We start from the raw sequence: 14,129 nt of genomic DNA, 5'->3' as shown, positions 1-14,129 counted from the left end.
AATAAAGAAAGCTTAAAGATTTTATTTAATATTTAGTGTCAAAATTTAAGATATCCAAATTTAATTTGAAGGCTAATAATATTTTTTATTTATTCTAATCATCAATCTTGACTTAAATCAAGATCAAGAGAAATCCTTCCGAAATTTAAAAAAAGTAAATTAATCAAAATGTTATTATATTAAGTTCTTTAGAAATACTTAGGACAAACGGTCCTCTGATTGGCCCTATACAATAAGTTAGAACGAGTGTGTTTTAGTATTATCTTTAAGTAATTGATAATACATAATAAGAAACCTTTAATGGCGTGCGAATAGCTTAAAAAATTCTTTTAATCATTCTTTATAAATTGTTTGCAGTTTTTTCTACAGAAATATATGCAGCCTTAAAATATCGCTTAATTAAAACCATGAGGAATTTCTAAAAATATTTTCAAGTGTGAAAAACTTGTGTATATATCTGCCCCACGTAGTATTCACATCTATCCTAGATATTTAGTGAAAAATGTGAAAATGCAAAGTGACAAATTTTTTTTACTTTTAAAACAAATTCAGTTGTTTACACCGACATCATTTGCCTTGTTCTAAAGTTATATAGCCTATACCCAAGAGTGGACGAGCTATGCAACGTTTTCCTAAAATTCTATGTGATACTAGAATTAAATCTAATTTGAACTTCAAAAGTTAATTTTCACATTTTCAATGGGTTAGACAGGGTTCTAGTATGAAAAATGTCTTTCTTTTAATTATTTAATTAATAAATTTTTATATGTAAATTGTTTTTAAAATTTAATTGCTATGGAACTGATTAGTATTAACACCTCATATTAAAACAAAAGTAAATGATAATTACAAAAGCTTTCTATCATAGTAATTAGTGTATAAAACATTTAGTTTATGCGGAAGATAGAATATGGAAAAACGTTACAATGAACATTTTAGAGATACGTTTTTAAAAGCGTTTTAAAATAAATATCCTTAAACTGCAACATGGATCATTGAAATGTAGAAATGTGTTATTAGGGAAGAGTACCCCATATCGGAATGTTAAGACACATGCTCCATATTTAGTTGAAAATATAATCCTCAAAACATTATTTGGTATTTTAATGTATGCTAATTGATACATTAGTGATACCATTAATTATATCTGTACTTTTGAATTTTTAATTTTTACAATAAATTAATGAAAAATGTGTGTAATTGTAAACTTGCACTCTGTACCTCGGATCGTCAGGAATTTAATCAGGTGTCACAGGGAAAATTGGTTTTATAAATTAAATTTGAGTTAATGCACTGTATTCTTGTGAGAGTTAAATGGTAAAAAGTAGCTAATAATTTTTTTTTTTAAAAATCATTTAATTTGGAGCAACAATGTGGTATTAACCTGACGATCCGAAGAACACTGCCGATTTCTGGTGCTCTTTTCTTAGTTATTAAGAAACGTAAATAGAGTCTTTTGAATTTTGAGAAACATCAGAACAGACTGATTCCACATAGAAAAAAACTAGACATGACCGAAATAAACAATTTTCAGATTTAAGATCCTTAAAGAACGCTCTTAAAAATTTATTCTTATTAATGAAGGATCCTCGCACTATATTGCAAAGAGCAATATTTCAAAGTCTTAATTAATTTATGATTCCGATTTCACAAGCTGAATTAAAAAAAAAATAGTTCCTTACAGATTTAAATGATCCTAACAAAAAGTTTCTGTATTAAAGAAAACTCAAATGACATTGTTCATAATATTTCCGCATTACAATATGAAGTAACGTGAATTCAAGACTTGAAGTTAAACTTAAAAATCTCTCTGTCTTTATCAATCCAAAACTAATTTAAAATTTAAAGTTTAAAGATTTGATTCAGAATTGAGAAGTATATTTGGTAACATCAAAATTTTAGGTAATTACCAACTTTTTTTCACTTTATATACTTTTATCCTAATTACAGAATTAAAAATCATTAATTCATGAACGTGTATCAAATTGGAAGCTCACCATCAGCCTATCCACGAATAGTCGCAATATTAAAGTTTGCTCCAAATAAAACTTAACAACAAATTACTGTGTTGCCATTCATCCTGGTTCAATGTGCTATTCACATCACGAAGAACATTCTTTAACCTATTTTGCACTATAATTCTTAACAATACACCCCACTTAAAGTTTTATCTAGCAGCAGGACTCTTGTACATTGACTCCACCAGGGAGTTATCATGATTGTGTCAGTAGGAGGAAAAAGAGGTTGAGGTCTAAAACCCCCATTTTCATTCAAATGTGAATGACTGATCACCACTAAATGGTCCCTATCTTCAGCTGATGCTATCTTAAAATATGACTCCATACCCGCTCATGTGTATGTGTGTTTCATATTGACAAAAAAAACCACCCCCATGAATACCAACAACCCTTACCCACCAGAAAAGCTTTATTGTAAATTTTCACACATCAAAAGCTCCCCAAGTTCACATAACTAGGATTCCCGCATTTTACCGGGGGAGGCCTGAGTGATGTGGTATGTTTTTGTGAAGCACCAGGGGAGCCGGGAGGCGGGGCAAAAAATGAAAAGTGGGATGGGACCTATGTGTGATATTATTTATCGATTTTGCCAAATCCATTTTTCAATAAATTCACTTGATCATTATTTAGGTGAAAAGGACAATTTTTCATGCACTATCAGTCCTAACATCGCAAAAGAATGACAAAAACAACCCAGTACATCCCTCAGTGTAGATACATTTAGGAGAAATCAGTGAATTTTTGGGCTATAGTAGCTAGAAAAAGGTGATTGATAGTAATTAAATTGACCTGAGTTATTTCTCTGTAATTGACAATTTAAAAGGTTCCCAAATGAAATGAAAATTCCTTAATTAATCTCATTTATAATATATTTTTCGTAAAATTTTCAATTGCATTACTAAATATTTTACCACGTTTTCCACTCTAATTAATTATTCTATACTGTTTTTTTTTTTGCATCAAAATATCACCAAATTTGCAGTTTCAAAATAGCATATTGTAGACTCTTTAAATAAAATTTTCATTTACCAATTTTAATGTATTGAAACATTCCCGGATAATATTGTGAAATGGGAGAAAATCCATAGAGCTGAAATAACTCTCATTTTCTGTGTTTGAATGCAGAAATTATACCTTTTGCTCCTCCCCCGATATTTCAGTTGGAAATCCGAAATTTTCATTGAGTCAAGTGCCAAGGAAATTTTGGCACGGAAAATCGTCTGAGAATCTCATGCGTGGGCGACTGAATGTACGTGACAAACATAACTCAATACGAGATTAATGATTAAATTTTAACAGACGAGACACAATGGCGCCAATTTTGTAATCAACAATTTCGCATATTTCCCAAACAGAAATTGTTTAATTTCCTCCCTGGAAAACCTTTTTGTGGATAAATAAAAAGTTAAATTAGCTCGAGAATTTTGTTGGATATATGATGAAAAATCGAAAATAATTTTCATTGGAAAAGTTTTTGCCTAATAGAAACTTCCGGATAATGGAAAATGTTTACAGTTTGTTTATTATTAATTGTTGTATTTGACTAATGTATTCAATTCTTTATTTAAAGGATTTTAATTTTTTTTATAAAAAGTTTTTAATAAAATAATACGGTAAAATAGAGTTAAAATTCCTCTACGTACAATCTGGGTTCAAGTCAAAGTCCCGAGTAGATCAAAATCCTGAAAAGCCAAAATCTCGAATGTGTCGAAATTCCGAAAAGCTTAAATCTCGAATGAGTCAAAATCTGGAATGGATTGTTTTAATTTTTGACTTTTTGAGATTTTAATTTTCCGGAATTTTGAATTTCTTCTTTTCAAAATTTCGCCTTTTAGGGTTTTTGACGCATTCCGGATTTTGACTTTTTGTGATTTTGACTTTTCGGGATTTTGGATTTTGTGTTTTCGGGACATCGACCGTTCAAAATTTTGACTTTCCTCTTTTAGGGTATTTTACCAGCTACCGGTACGACCTATAAAGGAGTCTGATGGAGTTACACGAAGTTTAAAATTTTTCACGAATCTTTAGCCATACAGATTATAAATCGCATTCAATATTTATATCTTTTTTGTTCGATTTGATTATTATTTAAAACAATGCATTCATTGCTCCACCATACCCCATATAAATATTATTCTAATTTCAAACTCAGAAAACATATAAATGATTGTCAGTACATGGAAAAATAATATAATTAATTAGCTATTAAATTGTTATTTTCAGTCATAAAAGCCGTAAACGAATTTCTGTCAATTATTTCAAAAGAAAAATATATTTAGTAAAAATATTTAGAGATATTATGTCCAACGCATAATAAGTTTTGTTTTGTTAACGTGTTTTTGACATTTAAGTGAGAGTGAATGAAACCGAGATCTAGTTATCTCGCTCTATCTCATAGGAAATTTTGAAAACATGTTTATAAACAAAAGTTATTGTGTGTTGGGCATTATAAATAAAAAAATATTTTTTGTATTTGTATTTTAATGCTAAAAGATGAGTTAATTTAAAAAAGTAAAGGTATAACCCATCAACGAACAAGCAAAAATCTTTCTTGAGCAAATAGATATTTATTTCAATTTTCCAAAATTTCGAGAGCTCAAATTTCTTTTCCATAGGACCATACCTTCCCTACACTGAGAAAAAAACGTGGGTGCAATTAACTTTTTTCCTCATAACTTTAACACTTTTTAGGTGTAAAAATATGTCAACATTTTTTAATATTAATTTTACATCATTTTAGGGGTAAAATTAACATTAAAAATGGTAACTTTAACCCCTAATAAACCTAAAAAGGGTAATATTTACACCGATTTCGGATCAATACTGCAGGGTAAAATAAACATTTCCAGAATGTTATTTTAACTTTTTCGGATTTCTCTTAGTGTAACAATCCCTGTCTATTCCGTGGATAATTCTACCCCGATCTCCCCTATATACATTTTAGACTTCATTATATTCTGTATGTATTGAATAATATTTTCAATTTCATAGTCCATTCAATGTAAAATTCCTAAGAAAATTCAAAGGAAAATTTTATTAAGCGAAATTGATATTCTATTCAAGATTAGTGTGTTCCAAGGGGTTACTCAAACTTGGAATACCGACACATTTTTTCGTTCGAATCTATGGAATCCATGGAATCACTCGTAAGATTCTAATAGAATCTAAAATACAATTCCTTCAAGAATCACTGGAATCAAATGGAATAACAGAATCATTCTTAATTCCGCGATAGATAGGCCATAGTACATTACAGATTTCTATGGATTTTTTCTTATTTTCCAAAGAACATTGGACATTTTCAACTACAACAACAATCGAAGAATATGTCTTATTCAAAAAGAAATACGATTTCTCCAGTGACAGATACAAAGTAAAATAGCCAGTCAGCAAATTCGGTTAAGGCGGATCCCCGGGATACCAAGAACAAAATCGTTCTTTAATATTTTACACAGATTGATGTGCTCATTATTTTCGATAAATAAGAGGCTCTATTTAGAGACGAGGATACAGCTAGGATTTTAGAAAGACAGGAGCCAAATTGACGAACTGTCCCCAAAAGAAATCGTTTTTTTTTTTCGAACGCAAAGAACAAAAGTTTTCTAAAAAAAATGTAAAAAAAACTTAATTATTAGACTTTGAGCTTAATTAAGAATCAATAAACGGAAAACATTCTGAAAACTTACGATCTGTTTTTCGAGGAAATCACTGCCGATTTAAGCGATTTTGGAGGATTTTCACAAAAGGTACAGAAGCATTTTCTGTACCTTTCTGTACCTTTAAAAAAAGTTTTTAAACTTTATATGCTTGAACAAGAATCAATCCTATTTCGATGATTTTAAGTGGTTCAAATATGTTCAAATTATGTTTTAAGGAAAAGGGATTAAGAGCACCTTACCTTTTCTTTTTTAAATTCTTAAGAAGATTTCGACAAGCTTTCTGTTAAAAGTAAACAATAAATTAATTTTCAAGTAGTTTTTCTTATGATATCAACTTATTTTCAAAGACGAAAACACTCCACAAAAAATTTTGCGTGGAAATTATGAAAAAAATTTTTTACATATTTAAAATCCAAAATTTAAATAAGGCATTTCCTTGAAGAAAATGGCGGGAAATTTTGATCAAAAATGGACTGATAATGCTGGTGTTTTAGAGTTTCAAAAACTCTTTCAAATTTGAATTCTAACCCGATTTTGATTATTTTGTGGCCTGATATGGAAAGCTTTCTAGCTAGATATTTCCTCTAACCTGTTCCATAGCGACCTTGTAGATTGTCCTATTGTTCAAAAATATGTTCGAAAATATCGGTGATAAACCAGAATCACAGAATGGAATAATTGAGAATCACAGAATACCGAATTGAATTATTAAGAGAATGACACATTTGGAATCACTAGAATCACATTAGAATTCTATAGAATAAACGGAATATGGATACAAATTCTCGATCTTGAATAACCCCTTGGTGTGTTCATCTCGCTTTTCTTTTTATCATGGGACCTTGTCCCAAATGGCTTACAGCTCAGTAAGAGCTAGCCATTTTTAACTTCTTACAATGCTGCAAAGCAGTACAGTTTCAACAGAGCAAAATTTTGTGTTTTTGGTTTTTTTCTATTTTTTCATTGAAATTTTGTGTCAAACTGGCATATACAACCTGAGAAAGAGCTTTTTCACCGTTTTGCTCTGGAGATTGGTCACCAACGCTAAGACGGCGGTGGACGCTGAAAACTACACGGGATCTCAGTTAAATGAAACCGAAAGCATTGTTGATGAATAAATTTATCTATCTATCTATCTATCTATCTATCTATCTATCTATCTATCTATCTATCTCTTCTAGAAAGCCTTTGGCGAATTTCTTCCAATAATTTTACAATATTCACAGAATCTGCTTTGAATTTGAAAAGCGCAATAATTCAGCTTTCATCTGAAGCAAAATAAATTAAACATTTTATAATAACTTTGTAGTTTAATTAGTTTATAAATTCTTATCAAGTTTCTTCGACTTTGTTCAAAAATGCCAAGTTCAACCACACCAAACAGTCTCAAATGCAAAATTATCAATCAATTAGCAAAGAACATAAATGTGTTATGAGCTCTCTGTTGAATTGAGTGAATTCTTGCCACATTGCAATTGAGTGTTTCTGAGGGAGTAACTTTGTGGTTGATGATGGGAAATAATTGGTATATAGAAATTGTGCGAGAAGCTATTTCGCTAGAATAGCTCCTATACCATTTTCCCCATATGCTAAAATCTATCATAATTATTGTGAAAGTCTTGGCTCCAAACACCGAGAGTAATTGCAAAAATTTTCTCTCCTCTATTTTTTTTATGAAAGCAAACCACATTAAATGTAATATGTATTAATGCCAGTAAAATTCCGCATATATTCCAAAAATATGATGTAGAAGTTGCGCTTCTCTGCCACCATGGACGTGAAAGGCAAAGAGAATCTAATCCAGCACCAAAAAGGCATATAAACATACACCTCCGATGAAATGCCCATAAAAGTGGTGTAGGTAATAAAAATAAAAACATTATTATTATAACGTTGAAGGCAGCTCCTTTAATAAGTCAAATAAATCTCTTCAGCTAAATTAATTTTATTTCCAATAAGATTATATTTTCCCTTATGCTCAATCTTGGATGGTTCTCCTACTATAGCCCTAAAAATTGTGTACATCTAACGCAGTTTGGATGGAAGACAAATCCTTAAACCATCCCCAGGACTGGGTGTGTTCCCTTCAATGTTCTAAGTTACATGGTGGAGATGAGGAAAAGTCTGTGTTGATGTGGTGGACTGATGGGTGAAATAAAGGGGGGCAAAGTTGAAAAGACTTTATTGGGGATGGTTTGGGGTGAATGAGCAAGTCAGTTACAGTATTGATTTGTTATCACTGACGTCGAAGTCTCTCTTACTCTTTCCCAAAACGCCATATCCCAGTTTTACTCAAAGGCAATCCAGAAGAAACACTCAAGATACATTAAATCTAATCCTATGTGCTTTTACTGCAGAAAGTTCTTTTCCAAAGTGGGTCCATATATTATTTATGATTATGGCAACTGCCTTTTAACTTGGCTCATCCTATCGACAGTTTGTCTCACTGAGAGTATGACTTGAATTTTGAATGCAAATCATTCTCATTGTATAATACATATACACTCTATTTTCCACACATCTTTCCACCCCACCCCACCCCCCCAACCACCCTTCAGCATAAAAAGAAAATTTATAACACTGTCAGTGGAAATGGTCTGAAAAGAATGAATCCTCTCAGCTTGTCTGCTGTATTGGCGGAAAAACCATCGCACGTTGGTCTCTTCTCTTTAAAATAGATTCTAAGAGAGAGAGAAAGAGAAAATGCAGAAAGTCGCCATGGTTGTACAAAAGTTTCTTCAATTTTAAAATATACATTGCATTTTCACGGGGAATACCCACCTAAAGTTTCTAGTAAATAAATTTTATATTCAGCGAAAAACTCAATTATTCTCTTTTGAATCATTTATCGTTTTCTGCCCGAGAATTGCGTTAAAGAAATTAGTCAACTTCTTTAATTTCCAATTTCCATATTCACAAAAATGCGGAGTGAGCTTCATTTTGATAGGAAATAAAAAGTGTAGGAAGCCTATAAGTTAAAAAGGAACAGTGAAATTAAGTATTCTTTACATAGATATTACACATGTTGTACGTGCGACCAATTGGACAATTGTTAACACAGTTGATGGCCGCTATGTTGCAGGCACGGTAATGGTGGCCGGACTTTCCAATTACTTGTGGCCCGGTGACCTTTGAAATTAATTGATAGCGAGTGGAGACGGCTTTGTCTCTGATTGCTTCACTGAGAAAAAAAAAGAGGATGCGATTAACTTTTTTTCCTCATAAATTTAACACTTTTTAGGTGTAAAAATATATCAACATTTTTTAATGTTAATTTTACACCTTTTCGAGGGTTGCGTTACACCTTTTCGAGGGTAAAATTTACATGAAAATGGTTAACTTTAACTATAATACACCTATAAAGCAAAATATTAACCCCGATTTCGGATCAACACTGCAGGATAAAATAAAATTTCCGGAATGTTATTTTAACTTTTTAGGATTTCTCTCAGTCAGTGTGTGTCTTCAGTGAAATACATCGTCTATTTCCCAAATCTCCCTTGCAAAATTTTTCGGCTCAGATAAGCTAGGTATCCACCTTCTCCTTGTCTTCATGGGGCTCGGAGCGGTCAACTCATCTTCCAGTTTGGCCATGCGTGTCACTTGCTGTATTTAAATAAATTAATAATAATTAAAGCAAATAAATTGTTTACGCTTGTCTAGCAAAAGTTATCAAAATTTCATCCAAAAATGCCAAATATGGACATAAATTTATCTAGTGTGTAGAGTCCCTGAGACATCTTCAAATCTCTACCCCTAGACAGGTGCTAAAGAGCGATGGTACTTTTGTTAAGAACAGCCTGTACTGTGACCATCAGTCACCGCAGACTTTTCCTTTCAAAACTGGAATAACTTTTAGGTGAACACAATAAGCTCCATCAGAATTAAAAATGTTTCTACGACTTATAGAGCTAATTATCCTTTTCTATCTTTAAAAAAAAGCTATTTTGTTTAAATTTATTTTCTCAGCCGAAGTATAGAACCAAATGAAATTTGTCCGTTCTGTGCATATCGTCTGTTCAACAGGCTCTGTTGTATCAGCATTGGACTATCTACCTTACCATCATATCTGCATTTGTGACAAATATACAAATACCAGTGAGCTTCACTGCACTTGATTCCATGGAGTATGGGACTGACTTACCCTATCCTTGTACAGTGGTGTCTCTCTATATGCACAGTTTGGGTACTTTTTTTGACAGTTCTCTCTCTGAATATGCACAACTTTTTTTGAAATTCCCAACGGTTTTTTTCTTTCTTTTAATAAAATATCATTTTTTTATTGTTCTAGAATTTCCCGTGTTATTTTAAATATAATATGAGACCTAAAAAATAAAATTAAGAAAATTAAAAACAAGAAAAGTTAGTTACCAAGAAAATAATTTTCTTTATTACTTTGTCAAAATGTAAACAAATTGATTTTGAATGCAACCGACACAAAAGCTGTGCATATAAAGAGTGTGCATATAGAGAGACAGTACTGTATAAGAAAAAATAATAATGGATGTTCAGAACTCCCCTTGCGGGAAGACCTAAGTTCTTCTATGGAGCGTTGGTCCACCATAATTGTTAATTATAATTACTTAAACTCAACAATAACTTAAAGAGATAAGATTTTTCCAGGGGTCAGTTCTCCATTTCTGATTACCGATGCATCCAGGCCACAATTGGGCCCCTCTTATGCTTCCCCACGCCTATTCTATCTTATCCCCCGATACGGGTAGCCGCTCTATATCACAGCTCTGTGGGCAATCAGTGCCGCTACTATATCACAGCAGCCCTTCTCGGTGTGTGTTTGGATCAGTGACAGTGAATATTTGTATCGACTGAAGTACAACTTTCATGTCGAAACTCGTTCTCGTACCAGCCTCATTGTTCACTTTTTTTGGAAATATGCACCATTGGTATTACTATTCATTCACTCACTGGACGAATTTAAAGCCGATATGGCATGAGAAAACTTTTTTTGCTGCTGCTCAGCTTTGAACCCGAGACCTCACCGTCATAGAGCCACTACTCTATCCATTGACCCACTTGAGGCTCTCAAGAATAACTTAAAATATTTTATAATTTCATACGTTAAGTATTGTAAATACGTTTCATAACCGGGTGTACATATTAGTCAGAATAAGTATTAGAACATTGTATAATTCACTCTTACTGAACCATATTATATAAGTATAAAAGTCATTCAACGCTCTCTGTAGAGAAAAGTGAGCCACCTTTGAAATTGAGATTTGTCACCTATATTTTTTAAGTAAAATTGAGCCTTATCGTGATATAATTTAGCCGTACAAACAGATTGAGAAGCTAAATTACATTATGATATGGGTCAGTTCCACTTAAACATATTAGAAAAATCCCAATTTCAAAGGTACCCCACTTCCTCCTAACACCGTTTAAAACAATTCTTTTACGGTACTTTATTTTATTAGTGCCCTATGACTTTTTACTCAAGGTGGAGTGTCTCCCTTCCGTAGTATTTTCCAAGCTTTAACACAGTTCCAATTTCTTCACAGTCTAATTGCAGCCTCGGTGACTCCCATCTCCAGCACAAAGAACGGAAAACTTGCCGGATTTTTTCCCTCAACTGATTTGTCACTCAAAAGGAAATCGCTGCTATGGTATTCCCCTATAGATTTCCGTTCCTACAAAGTCAACCCACTCACCAGAGATTTATTTTCTGATTGAATGAGAAATATTAACTTTTGTCGTCAAAATGGCATTTTTTTTTTCTCTCAGTAAAAATTTCCACTTTTCCTGCTGAATTGAATGACAGGATTAAGAGTTAACATGAAACAAAAATGTTTCATGTTCTTTTATTAAATGTAAAAGCTTCCATTAAGTTTAACGACTTTCACTCATCCCCCACACTAAATGTTTTTCTTCTTACCCCTGCTAACCCTCACCAACAGGTTTGATGTCCTGGTAAATGGTGGCGGAGCTGTTACCTTGCAATTCCAGAGATCACCCTTCCGTCCACTGACGCGAACAGTTTTCGTGCCCTGGAATCAGGTGAGTTTCACGGATGAACACAATAAAGTGGCGCGAAAGTTGAAGTGTGTATACGGTGGGTAAGGGAAAAAAAATATAAAGGGTAGTTGAGGGTAAACAGCTAGTACAAGAAGTGCCATTAAACTTAACGGGTTCTTACTCAAATGAATTTTATATTTCCCCACAGATTGTTGTTTTGCCACCTGTTCAGATGCAGCTCAGTGAAGATGAGGAACACTTGCGTCCACTCATAAAGTATGCACTTTATTTTTATCAACACTGACATGTATTTTCATATTCCAAAACACCCCTTACTTATCCCGCTTAGTAACTGTTATTGCTTGAGAAAAGAAAGTCACAAAAAAATTATGTTAGGTCTACAAGTCTTACATCCTTGCTACTTCCTTAAGCTTACACTGAGAGAAAAATATTGTTGAAACAACTTAACTTCGTAAAATCAGAATTTTGGGTTAGAACAAAAATCTAAATAAAATCATTTACCAATTCATTTCAGTACCCAATTTTTACTAAATATTTCGTCACAAAAAAAAATCTCTAAAAATATCCTTTAGGCTTTACAATGTCAGAAAAGGATGTCAAAAACAGTCAGTAGTGAGGTCCAAAATCGTAAGATGTAACCAAAACCATTAAATCGATTTTTATAAAAACAAATTAAGAAACAAAATTAATAAACATTTTTATTACTTCGGTGACGGAACTAAAAACGGCTATATCCATATTAAAACTTCAAAATTTTAATTTTAAAAATAATAAAAAAGTTCGATTAGAAATTTGAAAAATAGAATATTGAATTACAAAGAAAAACGCAGAAGAAATCACCTACACTACACTTTTTATCAGAGAACTTTTTTAGACTGGGAGACTTAGCCCAATTTCTGAAGGTTTCAAAGTATTGAATAAGTAAACGATTTTACTAATGTTTCGATAAAATAATTTCCAAATCAAAATTTTCTCAAAAATCTTGCCTGATAAGAAATCAGATAACTAAAGCCATATGGCTAAATTTTAGATTTAAAGATGATATAATACGAATTTTAGACGAGAAGTTTAGTCCGGTTGCAGAAGATCTTAAAATACTTGACAAAAAGCAATTTTTGTAATTTTTCAAAATCTAATGGATAATTTGGCCTGAATATCCAGTTTAAAGACACAATTTTCTAAGAAACCTTGGCTGATAAAAAGTTAGAAAAATTAAGCATGGCTTAGCCTTTGATCTGAAACCCATTTAGCATGTATTTGACTTAAATATCAGCAAGAGAGTTGTAAAACTCTTAAGGGTCCCCACATATGCTCAAGACACACTTACGATTTAAGTCAAAAGACGGCTATAATTATAATCTAAATAATGATTTGATTATATTTCTATCAGTTTTGCATTAACTAAGCCAAAGATGGATTAGTCAGAAACTGATGGGAATCTAATCTGTTCATTATTTTATTGTGATTATAATTACATTGAGCCGTCTCTCGGCTTAAGTCGTAAGTATGTCTAGGGCATTAGTATCGTCCTACAATAATTTTTCTTTTATATTTCTTTAAGAATTTCAATCTCAAGTACCCATTTAATACATTGATCCTGCAATAAATCTTGATTAAGGGCAGAATCACATTGACAGTAAAATTCTCACCGTCACCGTCAAAGCCCTCACCGTATTTCGTTGATTTACGCATTTTCCTTGCAATTCTTACGCAAATTTTCCATTACGATATTACCTTATCTCATACTCGGTGGCACTTAAGTGAAAATAATAAAAGAAAATTGAATAAATAAAGCGAAAATGCGATAAACGGTAAGCAAATAAAAAAACTGTAGGATTTTTTTGCTACAGTTTTTCGTACAGTTTTTCGTTTTTTTGCTCACCGTTTATCGGATTTTCGCTTTATTTATTCAATTTTCTTGTACTACTTTCACCTAGGGCCACCGAGTATGAGATAATGTAACACGATAATTGAGAATTTGCATAAGAATTGCAATGAAAATGCGTAAATTAACGAAATACGGTGAGGGCTTTGACGGTGACGGTGAGCATTTTACTGTCAATGTGATTCTGCCCTAAAACCAATTCAGCCATATTAAGAATTAGTCCTTCTATAAAAAAAACATCTTTTTTGGCTTATGCATAATTTATTAAAATAAACCAAATTTTTGTGTTAATGCAGCTATACATACTAAATTAAGAAACATAACTGTGCTTAAAATTAAAACGGAAGTCACATATTCTTAGTATTTACTGCAATTTTAAAATCAAAACTCAGTAGAAGATTTAAAAAAAAATCTTATATTTACATTTGAAAAATAAGAAATATTGATATATATTGAATTATGAGAACTAACTAAAAACTCGTTCTCATTTGGAGAAACAAAAACTCTGGACGAGATCAAAAAAGTGTTTTGAATACTTTTTTGATCTCGCCAAAAAAATCCCCACTGCAATAT

General features: G+C 32.0%; 1 protein-coding gene across 1 annotated transcript in view; it reads left to right on the top strand.

Annotated features, from left to right (window-relative positions):
- The window catches only part of LOC129807113 (teneurin-a), a 232,326-nt gene that overhangs the window by 191,616 nt on the left and 26,581 nt on the right, over positions 1-14,129 (top strand). The window contains exons 13-14 of the mRNA XM_055856153.1: positions 11,593-11,692; positions 11,859-11,926. Coding sequence (XP_055712128.1) covers positions 11,593-11,692; positions 11,859-11,926 — 168 coding nt within the window. The remainder of the gene's footprint in view (positions 1-11,592; positions 11,693-11,858; positions 11,927-14,129) is intronic.

The sequence above is a fragment of the Phlebotomus papatasi genome, chromosome 3 (assembly GCF_024763615.1).
Source record: "Phlebotomus papatasi isolate M1 chromosome 3, Ppap_2.1, whole genome shotgun sequence".
NCBI lineage: Eukaryota > Metazoa > Arthropoda > Insecta > Diptera > Psychodidae > Phlebotomus > Phlebotomus papatasi.
This window is presented reverse-complemented; position numbering and strand designations above follow the sequence as displayed.